At 46.8% G+C, this 12,767-nt stretch overlaps 1 protein-coding gene across 1 annotated transcript; it reads left to right on the top strand.

Moving 5' to 3' along the window:
• Positions 1-8,180: 8,180 nt before the first annotated feature.
• LOC119058995 (dCTP pyrophosphatase 1-like) lies at positions 8,181-12,427 on the top strand. Its single transcript, XM_037158500.2, has 3 exons — positions 8,181-8,343; positions 9,063-9,173; positions 11,400-12,427. Exons 1-3 carry the CDS (start codon positions 8,243-8,245, stop codon positions 11,698-11,700), a joined length of 513 nt encoding a protein of 170 aa, XP_037014395.2. The 5' UTR covers positions 8,181-8,242; the 3' UTR covers positions 11,701-12,427.
• The last annotated feature ends 340 nt before the right edge of the window (positions 12,428-12,767 follow it).

The following is a 12,767-nucleotide window of genomic DNA, read 5'->3' on the forward strand; positions in this document are numbered from 1 at the left end:
TCACAAAAAGATAAGAACAAAGCCCTTACAATACAAAAGATAGCTTAAGATTTTAAAATTCAGCAGAAGACATAGAAGATAAAGCTGAGGAAATTGACCAGGAAGTAGAACCAAAAGAAAGATACACAGCCCTGGCTGGTGTGGCTCAGTGGATTGAGCTCAGGACAGTGAGGCAGAGGGTCGCTGGTTCGATTCCCAGTCAGGGCACAAGCCTGGGTTGCAAGCCAGGTTCCCCCATGTAGGGAGGGCAAGAGGCAACCACACACTGATATTTCTCTCTCTCTTTCTCCCTCCCCCTGTCTCTAAAAATAAATAAATAAAACCTTTTTTTAAAAAAGATATACAATAGGAGAAGAAATATGAAAATCAGAGGTGAGCCCAGATGTTCAACATCTAAGAGGCATTCCAGAAAGAGGTAATAAAGCAGACAGAAGAGAGAAAGTTTACCAAAGACTAGTACAAGGAAGTTTTATAACACTTAAAAGCTGTGTCACATACCTCTTGATACCCAGCATGGTGAGTAAAAAAAGACACTAATTATTCAAATTTAATAAAGAGACCCTAATAATAAAAATGTTTATGTAGTGCATACCCTTTGCCAGGCACTGTGCTAAGTTTTATATGTATCAACTCATTTAAAATTCCAACAACTGGCCCTGGTCAGGTAGCTCACATAGATACTGCATCATCTTGATACACCAAGTTTACAGGTTCAAGCCCCAGCCAGACCACATACAAAATCAACCAATGAATGCATAAATAAGTGGAACAACAAATCTCTCTCTCTCTCTCTGGCCCTCTCCCTCCCTCTCTCTGTCTTTCTCTCTCTCTAAAGATCAACAAATGAAAACTTCCAACAACTCCATTTTGTAAATAAGGAAGCTGAGGTGCAGAGAGATTAAGAAATTTGTCCAAGATTACATAGGCAGTCTTCTAGGTGGTTTTAGTCCAAAGCCCATGCTTCTAATCACTGTTCTCTCCTAAAATCTTCTGGAGAGGGAACTAAAGGATCCATAGCCATGAGTCTACAGGAGCTGAGCAGGGCTGCCAGGGGCAGGACATTGTGGACATCACTCATTCAAGACAGGAGTTGGAGCTGACCCAATGGCATGTAACAACAATATAGAAACCAGCAAAGGAAAAAAGGAATGAGGTACATCGACTGTGGACAAAAACAAAACCTTGCATAACAAATTAAATGTAATCATATATAGTACCCAGCAATGAATTTTTGTTTATTCTTTTGACTTTAAATATATTTTATAGATTATGCTATTACACTTGCCCCATTACCCCCCTTTATTGCCCTTCCTCCCACCTGCATTTTCCCCCTTAGTTCACGTCCATGGGTTATACATACAAGTTCTTTGGCTTCTCCATTTCCTATACTATTCTTAACCTCCCCCTGTCCATTTTCTTCCTACCATTTATGCTACTTATGATATGGGAAACTTTGAGAAACCCCTGTTTAACCTTTATTTGCCCAGGCCCCAGGCTCTCTAGAGAGAATGATGGGGCGGTCTGGGAGGGTGGGTGGCCGGATAGTGAGGACTGGAACTGGCACTGATAGGAGAAGCCCTGGGAGACCTTTGCTCACCCAAGACCCCAGGCACCATAGGAGAACGATAAGGCCGTCTGGGAAGAGCAAATAAAGCAAATAGCCAGATAGTCACTAGGACTAGGGCTAGCACCCCCGCAGATAGAACCAATTTTCACATTTAGCCTTTGAACTCTGCTTCTGCCCCGTAGATAGAACTAATTACCGCATTCTGCTTCTGTATCCTGCTTTGCCACGTAGATAGGAAGACCCCTAATCTATATATTCCCCAAGAATCCTTTGTTCGGGGCTCAGAATTTGGAGACTGACTGCTCTGGGCCCGTGCACGTAAAAAGGAATAAACCTCGTACTCCAGAATCCCTCGGTGTCTGGTCGCTTCATTTCCCGTAACACTTATTCCCTGTACCTTTTCCCCCATTTTCCACCCTCTACCTCCCTGCTGATAACCCTCCATATGATCTCCATGGCAATAAATATTTACATAACTAATAATGTAAATACACTTTAACGGAAAAAAGATAATTCATTGGTCACATCAGTTTTTCTTCTGCACAAATCTCTCAAATGGCTTCCCATAAAGTTCCTGCTACATATCTCCAACTTTACCTCATGGCATTCCCCCTGCCTCTCTCACCAAACTCTAGCCCATCAACCTTTCCACGGTGCTTCAAACAAACCAAGATCCTTTGTGCTTCCAGTTCCCTCCATCTGGAGCCTCACCTCAGGCTCTCTACCTGGCAGGCTCACAGTCCTGGCTCAGCTTAAAGAATCCTCTTCATAAAAGCCCCCTCTGACCTTAGCCAACACCTAGCTAACTCTCCCTGTTAATTGGCTTCCCTATGATCCCACAGGACATACTTCTATCCATTAATATTTGTTTAATCTAGTCAAGTACAAGGCCCTGGAGAAACAAAAGCCTGACACTGCTTCTGTTCTCTAGGAGACCCACTCTAGAAGGACATGTAGGAAAGGGACATCAGTCATCTCCAGAATAAGGTGAAAAGTGGTAGTACCAAGAGAGCTAGTGTGGGTGAACTGCTATAGATAACTAACTTGGTGATCAGTGCTCACAGCCAGTCTTTGCATCTGACTGGCCTGGGTAAATCCCTCCCAGTCACCTGCCCACAGCAATCAAGGCTCAACTACAAGAGGAGGGGTGTACTCAGCACACATTAAGGGTGTACCTCGAGTTTCCAGATTGGGTGCTATGGGAGGCTGTGCCAATTGACTCTATGGGACAGGGACTACATCAGGCCATGCTACCAAGACAGGGAGTCATAGAAGCTCGACCGAAAACAGAGCAACAAATGCAGTGAGGTTGCCAAAATGAGGAGACAAAGAAACATGGCCCATATGAAAGAACAGATCAAAATTCCAGAAAAAGGAACTGAAGGAAATGGAGATGAACAGTCTATCAGATGCAGAGTTTAAAACACTGGTTATAAGGATGCTCAAGGAACTTAGGGAGGACCTCAACAGCATAAAATGATCCAGTCAGACACAAAGGATACACTAATTGAAGTAAAGAACAACTTACAGGAAAGCAACAGTACAGTGGATGAAGCCAACAATCAAAGCAATGATTTGGAACATAAGGAAGCAAAAAATAAGCAATCAGGACAACAACAACAAAAAGGAATCCAAAAACACGAGGATAGTGTAAGAAGCCTCTGGGACAACTGCAAGCATTCCAGCATTTACATCAAAGGGGTGTCAGAAGGGGAAGAGAAGAAGCAAGGACTTGGAAATCTGTTTGAAACAGTAATGAAAGACAACTTCCCCAATCGGGTGAAGGAAATAACCATGCAAGTCCAGGGATCAAAGAGAGTCCCAAACAAGATGGATGCAAAGAGGCCCATTCCTAAACACATCATGATTAAAATGCCAAAGGTTAAAAAGATAAAGAGAGATTCTTTTTTTTTAAATTTTTTTATTGATTATGCTGTTACACTCGTTCTAATCCCCCCTTCATTCCCCTCCACCCTACACCCCCGTCCCCACCATTACCCCCTCTTTAGTTTATGACCATGTGTCTCAAATCCTTTAGATTCTATATTTCCCATGCTATTCTTGCCCCCCATCTATTGTCTATGCTACTTATTTTCTGTACCTTCTCCCCCCTTCTCCTCCTCCCACTCCCCTGTTGCTAACCCTCCTTGAGATCTTCATTTCTATGTTTCCACTCCTGATCTAGCTGTCCTTTTAGTTTGCTTTTGTTTTAGGTGTGGTTGTTAATAACTGTGAGTTTGTTGTCCTTTCACTGTTCATGTTTCTTTAACTTCTTTTTCTTAGATAAGTCCCTTTAACATTTCATATAATAAGGGCTTGGTGATGATGAACTCCTTGAATTTGATCTTATCTGAGAAGCACCTTATCTGTCCTTCCATTCTAAATGAAAGTTTTGCTGGATAGAGCAATCTTGGTTGTAGGTCTTTGGATTTCATGACTTGGAATACCTCTTTCCAGCCCCTTCTTGCCTGGAAGGTCTCTTTTGAGAAATCCACTGACAGTCTGATGGGGACTCCTTTGTAGGTGACTGTCCCCTTAGCTCTTGCTGCTTCTAGGATTCTCTCCTTCATTTTAATCTTGGCTAATGTAATGATGATGTGCCTTGGTGTGTTCTTTCTTGGGTCGAACTTCTTTGGTACTCTCTGAACTTCCTGGATTTCCTGGAAGTCTATTTCCTTTGCCAGATTGGGGAAATTTTCCTTTATTATTTGTTCAAATAAGTTTTCCACTTGTGGCTGTGCCTTTCCCCCTTCTGGTACCCCTATAATTCAGATGTTGGAGCGTTTAAAGATGTCCTGGAGGTTCCTAAGACTCTCCTCATTTCTTTGAATTCTTGCTTCTTGACTCTTTTCTGTTTGGCCATTATTTGCTTTCTTCTGGTCCACTCCATTAATTTGAGTCCCAGTTTCCTTTTCATTGCTATTGGTGTCCTGTGCAATTCCATTCATTTCAATTAGTTTCGCCTTCATATATTTGTCTAATTTATGGCTATAATCAACCAGTTCTATGAGGATCCGGATCACCAGTGTTTTAAACTGTGCATCTGAGAGTTTTACTATTTCTTCATTGCTTAGATCTATGGGCTCTGGGGCTTTGAGATCTTCTTGCAACATTTTTGGTCTGTTCTGGCCCTTTAAGTGTGAGAAGCAGCGCCTTGGACTCCCAGGTCGCTGGGTTGTGACACTGTATGTGGGGGCGTGGTCAGAGCGGGTAAGTGGCGACCCCTCTGCTGTTTCTCACAGCTGGGTGAGGAGCAGCGTCTTAGGTGGTTCACCCGGGCCGGGCCACTCAGAGTCACTGGGTTATGACGCTGTATGTAGAGGTGGGGTCAGAGCAGGGAAATGGCGAGCCCTCCCTGCCTCTTGCTGTGGGGACCGGCTGGGTCCGGGTCCAATCGCCCACTCCCTAGCTTGTCTATCCGCGCACAAATGCGCGACCACAGTCAACCCACAGCCCTGCTCCCTGTAGGGGTGAGGGTGTGGAAAGAGCCTGGGATGAGGAGTCCAGGTGATAGGTATAATCATATGCTCGGGTCTGTTCCCTCTCCCGCATGAGGGCCTCCCCTGCCCCCCAACTCCATCCTGTGCTGGACCTGGGTTTAGTTGGTTTTCAGAGGATGATGCTGTGGAGCAAAGAACTTGTATGTCCCTGAAGGAAACTTCACAAGAGCCTTACAGCTCATTCGCAGATGTCCTGGGAGGAAGGTAGAGACATTCCCAGAGACAATGCCTCCTCCTTTCTGCCAGTCCCCAAGGAGCATCTGACCTGTGAGCTCTAGAAGTTCCAGTCCCTGGCTCTTCAAAAACTCTGAGATCCCCAAGACTCCTGAAAAAGGTACTCTCCAAGTGTATTTTATAGTCCAGTAAAAGAGCTGGGTTCTTATCTGGAGAAGCTTAGCAAACACCAGGGAAGGTGCTGAGAAAGGTCCTTGGCTTTTGAAACTTTCAGTTCTCAGATCCCTAGGATAACTCAATGCTCTGAACGTCAGGCCTGTATGTCTACCTGCCTGCTGTACATCATCTGGATGTCCTAGAGCCATCTTGCACTCCATGTGTCCCAAACTAAATTTGTCATCTTCCCTCCCTCCCCAGCATCCAGGGATTCTGTGTCCTCCCTTCAGCAGTTGGCAAAACTCTCCATCCATTTACTCGAGCCACAAACTCAAACGGTTACCCAGGACTCCCTCTGTTCCCCTATCTCTCTTATCCAACTTCCCCGATGCCTAATCCAGGGGCAAATTCAGTGTTCTCGCCTAACCCGGCAGCTCAGCAGCATCCAAATCAAGTGTCCACTCATTCTGGAACACTCTCCTCTCTTAGCCTCCTTAACAACACATTCAGCCAATTTTCTTCCTGCCTCACCTGCCTCTTCTCCACTGCTCAACTGCTAGAGTACTGCAAGTCTGGTGTTGTCTAGCTAGATTCTTGTATTAGTTATGCTTCTCCAATTCCATGCCTTTCAAGTAGTGTCTAAATGTCTGAAGCTACTAAATCTGGATCTCTCCTCTCTCTCCACTAAAGCTTAGGCTCATAGCCCCAGCCAGTGTGGCTCAGTTGCTTGGAGAGTCATGCCATACACCCAAAGTCAGGGGAGTCAATCCCTGGTCAGGGCACATCCCTTGGTTAAGGGTTTGATCCCTGGATGGGCCACATTTGGAAGACAACCAATCAATGTTTCTTTCTCTTTCTCTCTCTAAAATCAATTAACATACTTTAAATTGTTTTAAATTTAAGCTTAGGCTCATAAACGCACCTGCCAACTTGACATGCATCTTCAATTTCCTTTGTGATGATCAAACTGCTGAGGCCACCTGTGTTCAGTCTTGCACCTCATCTCTGTCACAGAATGAGTCTTCTATCCACCACATTGTTCAATATTCACAACCAGTAAACCATGCTCCATTCTACCCTTTCTCGCATCCCTCTAGTTCAAAACTAACAGAGCCTATATATAGACCTACCTCCTAAATATCTTCCCAATTGTCCACTTCTCTCCATCTTCGCCCACCATCAGCCTGGCCCAAGTAACCATCGTCTCTTACCTGGACAGCTGCAGTAACCCATCTCCCTCTTTCTACTCCTGCCCTCCTCCAGTTCATCCTGAACACAGCAGACAGAGGGCTCATAAATACAAAATATAATTATATGGCTCCCCTGCCTAAAACCCTCCAAAGGGCTTCTGTAATACTTAAAATCCAAAGTAATAGAGAATTCGTGGCTACTTGCTCTAATCTGGCCTCAGTTCACTTCTCTAAAACCATATCCAGGCACTCTCCCCTTTGTTTACCATATCCCTGCCATAATGGAATTCCTTTGTCTTTAGAACATGATGAGCCTTTCCTGCTTTAAGCATTGGCGTTCCCTTTACCTGGAAATCCAGTCCACTCGAGTTTGGCATGGCTTAAATGTCATTTCTCAAAGGCAAGTAACAGAAAAACCAAGTAAAAGTGGCTTGACCAACAAATCGATTTATTAACTTACATAGCCAGAATTCTAAATTAGGGCATTTCTGCAACTTGTACAAAGAAAAAAGAAAAAAAAAAAAACCTGGCCCAGCAATACCATCAAGGATCTGAGTCTTTTCTATCTTGGAATCTACCAGCCTCAGCTGGTGGGCTAGCTTTCCTCTCAATCCATTCCTCGCATACTAACATCAAAAGTAGAAACTCCCTGTGTCCTTTTTTGAAAAAGAACCAAGAACCTTCCCCCAAAGACTCTAATGTACTTCCTGTAACTACTCATTGTCAAGAATGGGCCACATGTTCACCCATAAACCGACCCATGGCAGGGCAAAGGAGACAGACACATGATCAACCTAGTAGAGAAGGGTGTACCCGAGAATATAATCGCGGTTCTGCCAAGACGCAGGCGTGATATGGGCAGTTGAATAGGTAACCAACAGTGCTTTACCGCATCTTCCCTGGGCCATGCAACCTAAAGTTGCCCCCACTTTGCATAATGTTTAAATACGTTTAAATTTATTTGCATAGTACGTATCACCATTGGATGCAATACAGTGTGCTCCAAAAAGACCTGGAGGCCAAACTGAATTCGAAACTGGCTACCACTTTCCTAGCTGTTAAGTTAAATTACTCAATGTAATTTCGGTTAAATGGGAATGAGGATGGTGAACGTGATGATGGCATTACCTACCTTTGTGAGGATTAAATAAGTGAAATGCTTAAAACGGCTGCTCTAGCGTCAGTTTATTCCTAGAGCCCACCTGTATTCGGGAGATATCTTTGTAGCGGTACAATAAATGGCCTTCTTGCTAAAACCCCACATTTCCGGCGTTTCACACCGAGCGCCTCTCCTTTTCCGGCGTCGGTAAGTGCAGTGACGCGCCTGCGTTCTTCCCGCCACCTGCCCTTTGTCTCCTCCCCCCCCCCCCGGTGGTAACTGGGGCAGTACCTACACCTTTAAGAGGCTTGGTGAGGTCTGAAAAAAATTCGAGGGCAGAGGTGTAGCAGCGCCCACTGGAAACTTGCTCAATTGGTCCGGGCCGCGTGAGGGGCGGGCCATAGCAAACTCCACGGAAATCGATTTCCTGCCATCCTGCGGCTCCGCCCCCGGAAGCAATGGGTTACCTGGTCCGCGATTGGTGAGAGCCTTTGGAGGCGGGCCCAAGCTGAGCGCGAGTTTCCTCAGTGCAGTGAAGTTTGTAGCGGTGTGCGACATGGCTAGTGGTGGTGGGGAAGAGCGTGGGGTCGCCGGAGGAGAGGGCACCGTTGCCGCCAGCCTCTTCAGATTCAGCTCGGAACCCACGCTCGAGGACATGTAAGATGTCTTTCCTTAGCCTGGGCTGGTGAAATCGCCCCTTTTCTCCCTTTTATTGGGGAGGGTCGCTCCATGTGGTCGGAAGCTAGCCCCTGTGTTAGTCACCCAGCTCTGGTGTTCCAGCTCTGCTGTGTGACCTTGGCCGAACCTTCTACCCTCATACGCAAAAAGAACTTAGCAGTGCACACCCGAGGCAAGGTAAATGGTGACCCCGGGTGAAGAATGTTAGAAGCAGCCCTGAGGAGAAATACTGGTTCCTTGCTGCTTCTGCCTCTGCCCCGCAGGAGTGGGAAGTAGAACGTGGCAAATGGAGCGAGACCTGGGAGGCCCTTGTTTCTTGGTGGAGGAAACCAAGGAAGAGCTTCTTAGGGGCAGTGCCGGTTGGCCTGCATGTTTTCTGTAAGACCATAAGATATAGATATGCAGAGATAGGGGTGTGTCTGGTGGAGGAAACTGCAGAAGCAGCAGCAGGAGATGGAATGGAGAAGAGGTAATTGTTAGGTTTCCATGGAGTTTAGGGTCTGTGTAGGGGTTTGGCTATTTTATAGTCCCATAGAAAGGAGATGACTTGTTTAAGGCCATCTAAGGTGTTAGTTTCAGAATCCCGCTGGATACCCATGTCCCCATTACGTATCACTGAGATAGTCGCCTGGACCCTGCATGCCCTCCCCAACCCCTAACCCTGTGACCTGGGCTTATACCCCTTTTTTCTGTACCAGCCGCCGGCTCCATGCTGAGTTTGCTGCTGAAAGAGACTGGGACCAGTTCCACAAGCCTCGGAACCTCCTCCTGGCCTTGGTGGGGGAAGTCGGGGAGTTGGCAGAGCTCTTGTGAGTAAATAAAAGGCTTCATGGAAGAGTCTTTATGTTGTGGGGGTGGGGACATTTATTTGGTCACCAAATATGCATATTTCCAATTTCCCCTTCTCACTGCAAGGATGTGATCTTCCTGCTGGTGATACAGAGATGAGTTCCTGCTCTCTAGGGGCACCCAGCTTACTGGGAGAGAAAACAGGGAGGCACATTCAGCTCTAAGAAGGGGTGGGTGGCAACCTTCTGTCACCCATGCCTTTAGGGTGGAATGGAAGGTGTTCTATAGAACAGGGGACCCCAACACCTGGGCCACAGACCAGTTAGGAATTGGACTGCAGCGCAGGAGGTAAAGGGGAGTTTGTATGTGTTTCTAGTGTCTGGCACACAACAGACATTCAGTAAGTATGAACTGAATATTTGAACAGGCTCTGGAGGAGTGGGATGGAATAGAATTGGTAATTATAAAATTGGGGTAAGAATTGCTGGAGTGGACAGAAGACATGAACTGATTTGAATGGCAGAAAGAGTACTGTGCCTGTCGGGTACATTGGTCCCCAGAAGAATTAAGGCTGGGAAAGCTCAGGGGGGATTATTCAGTTGGTTGGAGTGTGCTCCTGTGAACCAACACTTCAATTCCCTGTCAGGGCATGTACAGAAAGTAACAGATTCATGTTTATTTTTCTCGCTCTCCCTTTATCTCTTTCTGCATCAATGTAGATATTCTTAGGTGAGGATAACAAAAATTTTTTTAGGCAGAATTAGGGCCCTGGCCACTGTAGCTCAGTGGATTGAGCACAGGCTGCAAACCAAAGGGTCCCCAGTTCATTCCCATTTGGGGCACACACCTGGATTGCGGGACAAGTCCACAGTGGGGGGGGGTCACGTGAGGCAACCACAAGTTGATGTTTCTTTCTCTCTTTCCTTCCTTTTCCCTTTCTCTGAAAAAATAAAGTCTTAAAATAAAAAGAAAGAAAGAGAGAGAGAGAGAGAAAGAGAGAAAGAAAGAAAGAAAGAAAGAAAGAAAGAAAGAAAGAGAGAGAGAGAGAGAGAGAGAAAGGAAGTAAGGGAGGGAGGAAGGAAGGAAGGAAGGGAGAGAGAGAAAGAAAGAAAGAAAGAAAGAGAGAGAGAGAGAAAGAAAGGGAGGGAGGGAGGGAGGGAGGGAGGAAGGAAGGAAGGAAGGAAAGAAAGAAAAGAAAGAAAGACAGGAGAATTAGGGTGGGATGAGACCAGTGAGGGGGCTAGTGTAGATCAGGGGAGAGATGGTGAGGTCTCAGCCAGTGAAGTCACTGTGGGCATGGAGAAATGAGGGCACAGAGATGTGTGTGAGGGCAGGCCATTCATTTATACAGATTTACGAGCACCATCTGTGTACTCATCTTCCAAGGTGAAGAGATGTGGCTTTCCAAGGGATACACATCATTCCCATCTTGACAGTGCAATAAGATGGACAACAGATAAGCAAACTGATGTTAAAATATCGGAAACTGTGATAAGTTCTATAAGGAGAATAACCCAAGGTTGTGGGAAGGAAGGAAACAGGAAGACAGCTTTTCTAAGGAGGAGAAATGTGAGCAGAGACCTGAAAGACAACAGGAAGGAGCCAGCCATGGGGAAGCTCTGGGGGGGAGCAGGGGAAGATCATTGAAGACAAAGAAGCACAAAGGCCTGTGACAGTTTTGACCTGTTTGCAAGACAGAAAAAGTCATAGTGACTTGTAGGTGGGGAGTTGGGGAAAGTAGTGAATCATGACATTGGAAGAGGCAGGAGTCAGCTCATGCAGGACCTGGAGGGCGTGCATGGTCAGGAGTTTAGATTTTATTCCAAGCCCAGCTAGGGGAGATTCAGCAGAGGAAGGACAAAATGTAATTTGTGCTTTTAAAAGCTGATACTGGGCAAGAGTAGAAGATGAGTTAGCAGGCTTCCCCAGTGGTCCAGGTCTGAGATTTAGTCTGGGGTAGCAGTTTCTAGACCTGATGAGGAGTAGAACCAGGTCTTGACGAGTAAAATGGTCTTTGCCAACTCTGGTTTGGCTTAGGTGAGGACACAGAGGTCTGGGTGAATCATATGCTGGTGTCTCTTTCCCGGCCTGGCTCCACCCAGGGCCCAGACAGGTTGAGCTGCCCTTGAAGGAGATTTGCAGGAGGTGGGAGTTCAGTGCTGCAAGGACTGGGGTGCCCTGAGAGGGGAAGCCCATTGTCCAAGTTAGCACCCGCATGTCTGTGCCTGTCTGTGTTCCACCCCCAGTCAGTGGAAGCCTGATGAGGAGCCTGGCCCCCAATCCTGGCCCCCCAAGGAACGGGCAGCCCTTCAGGAGGAGCTTAGCGATGTCCTCATCTACCTGGTAGCATTAGCAGCCCGCTGCCATGTGGACCTGCCCCAAGCGGTGCTCTCCAAGATGGACACCAACCAGCGACGCTACCCGGCACATCTGTCCCGTGGCTCCTCCCGCAAATACACGGACTTGCCACACGGGGCCACCTCTGAAGACCAGACTGTGGGGACTATAGACCTTGCCTGTCAATCCACACGCCAGAACTCAGCCTAGAACCATGGACCCACGGTCTGCAGCTCAGCATGGCATCTGAGGAACAGATGGTGGCCTGGCCATGGAACCTCATTCTGGCCCTTTCCTTACAGCTCATCAGCCTGGCATCCTGATGTCTGAGGTTTGAGGCTCAAGAACCTCTGGAAGACAGCCTCTTGCCACTCTTCTCTCTCAGTAAAGTTTTGTCCAGCAACTTCCGGATCCTTCCTGGGTTGGGGAGGCTCTGTCTCAGCAGGTACTACAGAGGGGCAGCAGGGCTGCTCTGATCTGAGCTCCCACGTTTCTCTGCTGCACCTCCCACCTGCCACGCAGAGATCTCATTTCTAGCAGGTTCCCTGTGGGCTCTCCTGCAAGTTTGTTTCCCCTTTGGAGCCTCTAACAGAAGATTAGAGGCTGTACTTGGTGGTAAAAGCCCAGATTTTGGAGCCAGCACATCAGGGTTCAAACGCTGTATGTGATACTTACCAGCGGGATGATGTTCATCAGTTTCTTCACCTCAAGTGAAAATAATAGTATTTCCCTAATAGGGCAGTAAAGTTAAAGTCGGTTATTGTAGGTAGAGTACTTAGGACGGTGCCTGGCACATACTAGGTACTTAGGTAGTTTGCAGTTATGTCTTTCAACTCAAAACACTGGGATCCCACAGCAGGAAACGTCACCAGTCCAGGTAGGCCTGGGCCCAGGATTGAGCCTCAGGACCCAGCACAAATCAGGGTCAGTCTCGGATGTGGGACAGAACAGGGCTTCCACTGCTCTTGGGCCTCTTGCCCTCCCATCACCAATTTCCCATCCCACATCTACGCCTAAAGATAGTGTTAGCTGTGTGTAATTTATCTGTTGTGTGGCCTCAGGCACAGCACTTCCTTTTTCAGACTCCCATCCCCTGCCTGCCTCATAGGGTGGGGTAATGCTGGGAAAAAGACCTTTAAATTACTCTTGCTGCCCTTATGGGCCTATTTCCCCATCAGTGAGAGGAGTCATCCCTTTTAATGGCCTCATTCCTCTAGTGACCTTATCCCTCTTAACCAGTGACTCTTACTTAGCAGCTAAAACTATCCAGATTGGCA

This window comes from Artibeus jamaicensis, unplaced genomic scaffold (genome assembly GCF_021234435.1).
Source record: "Artibeus jamaicensis isolate MK-2021 breed Jamaican fruit bat unplaced genomic scaffold, CSHL_Jam_final contig_700, whole genome shotgun sequence".
NCBI classification, from domain to species: Eukaryota; Metazoa; Chordata; class Mammalia; order Chiroptera; family Phyllostomidae; genus Artibeus; species Artibeus jamaicensis.

Coding starts and splice junctions, on each gene's coding strand:
- LOC119058995 (XM_037158500.2), top strand. CDS start 8,243: ATGGCTAGTGGTGGTGGGGAAGAGCGTGGGGTCGCCGGAGGAGAGGGC. Junction 8,344..9,062: donor GAACCCACGCTCGAGGACAT/GTAAGATGTCTT, acceptor TTTCTGTACCAG/CCGCCGGCTCCATGCTGAGT. Junction 9,174..11,399: donor GGGGAGTTGGCAGAGCTCTT/GTGAGTAAATAA, acceptor TTCCACCCCCAG/TCAGTGGAAGCCTGATGAGG.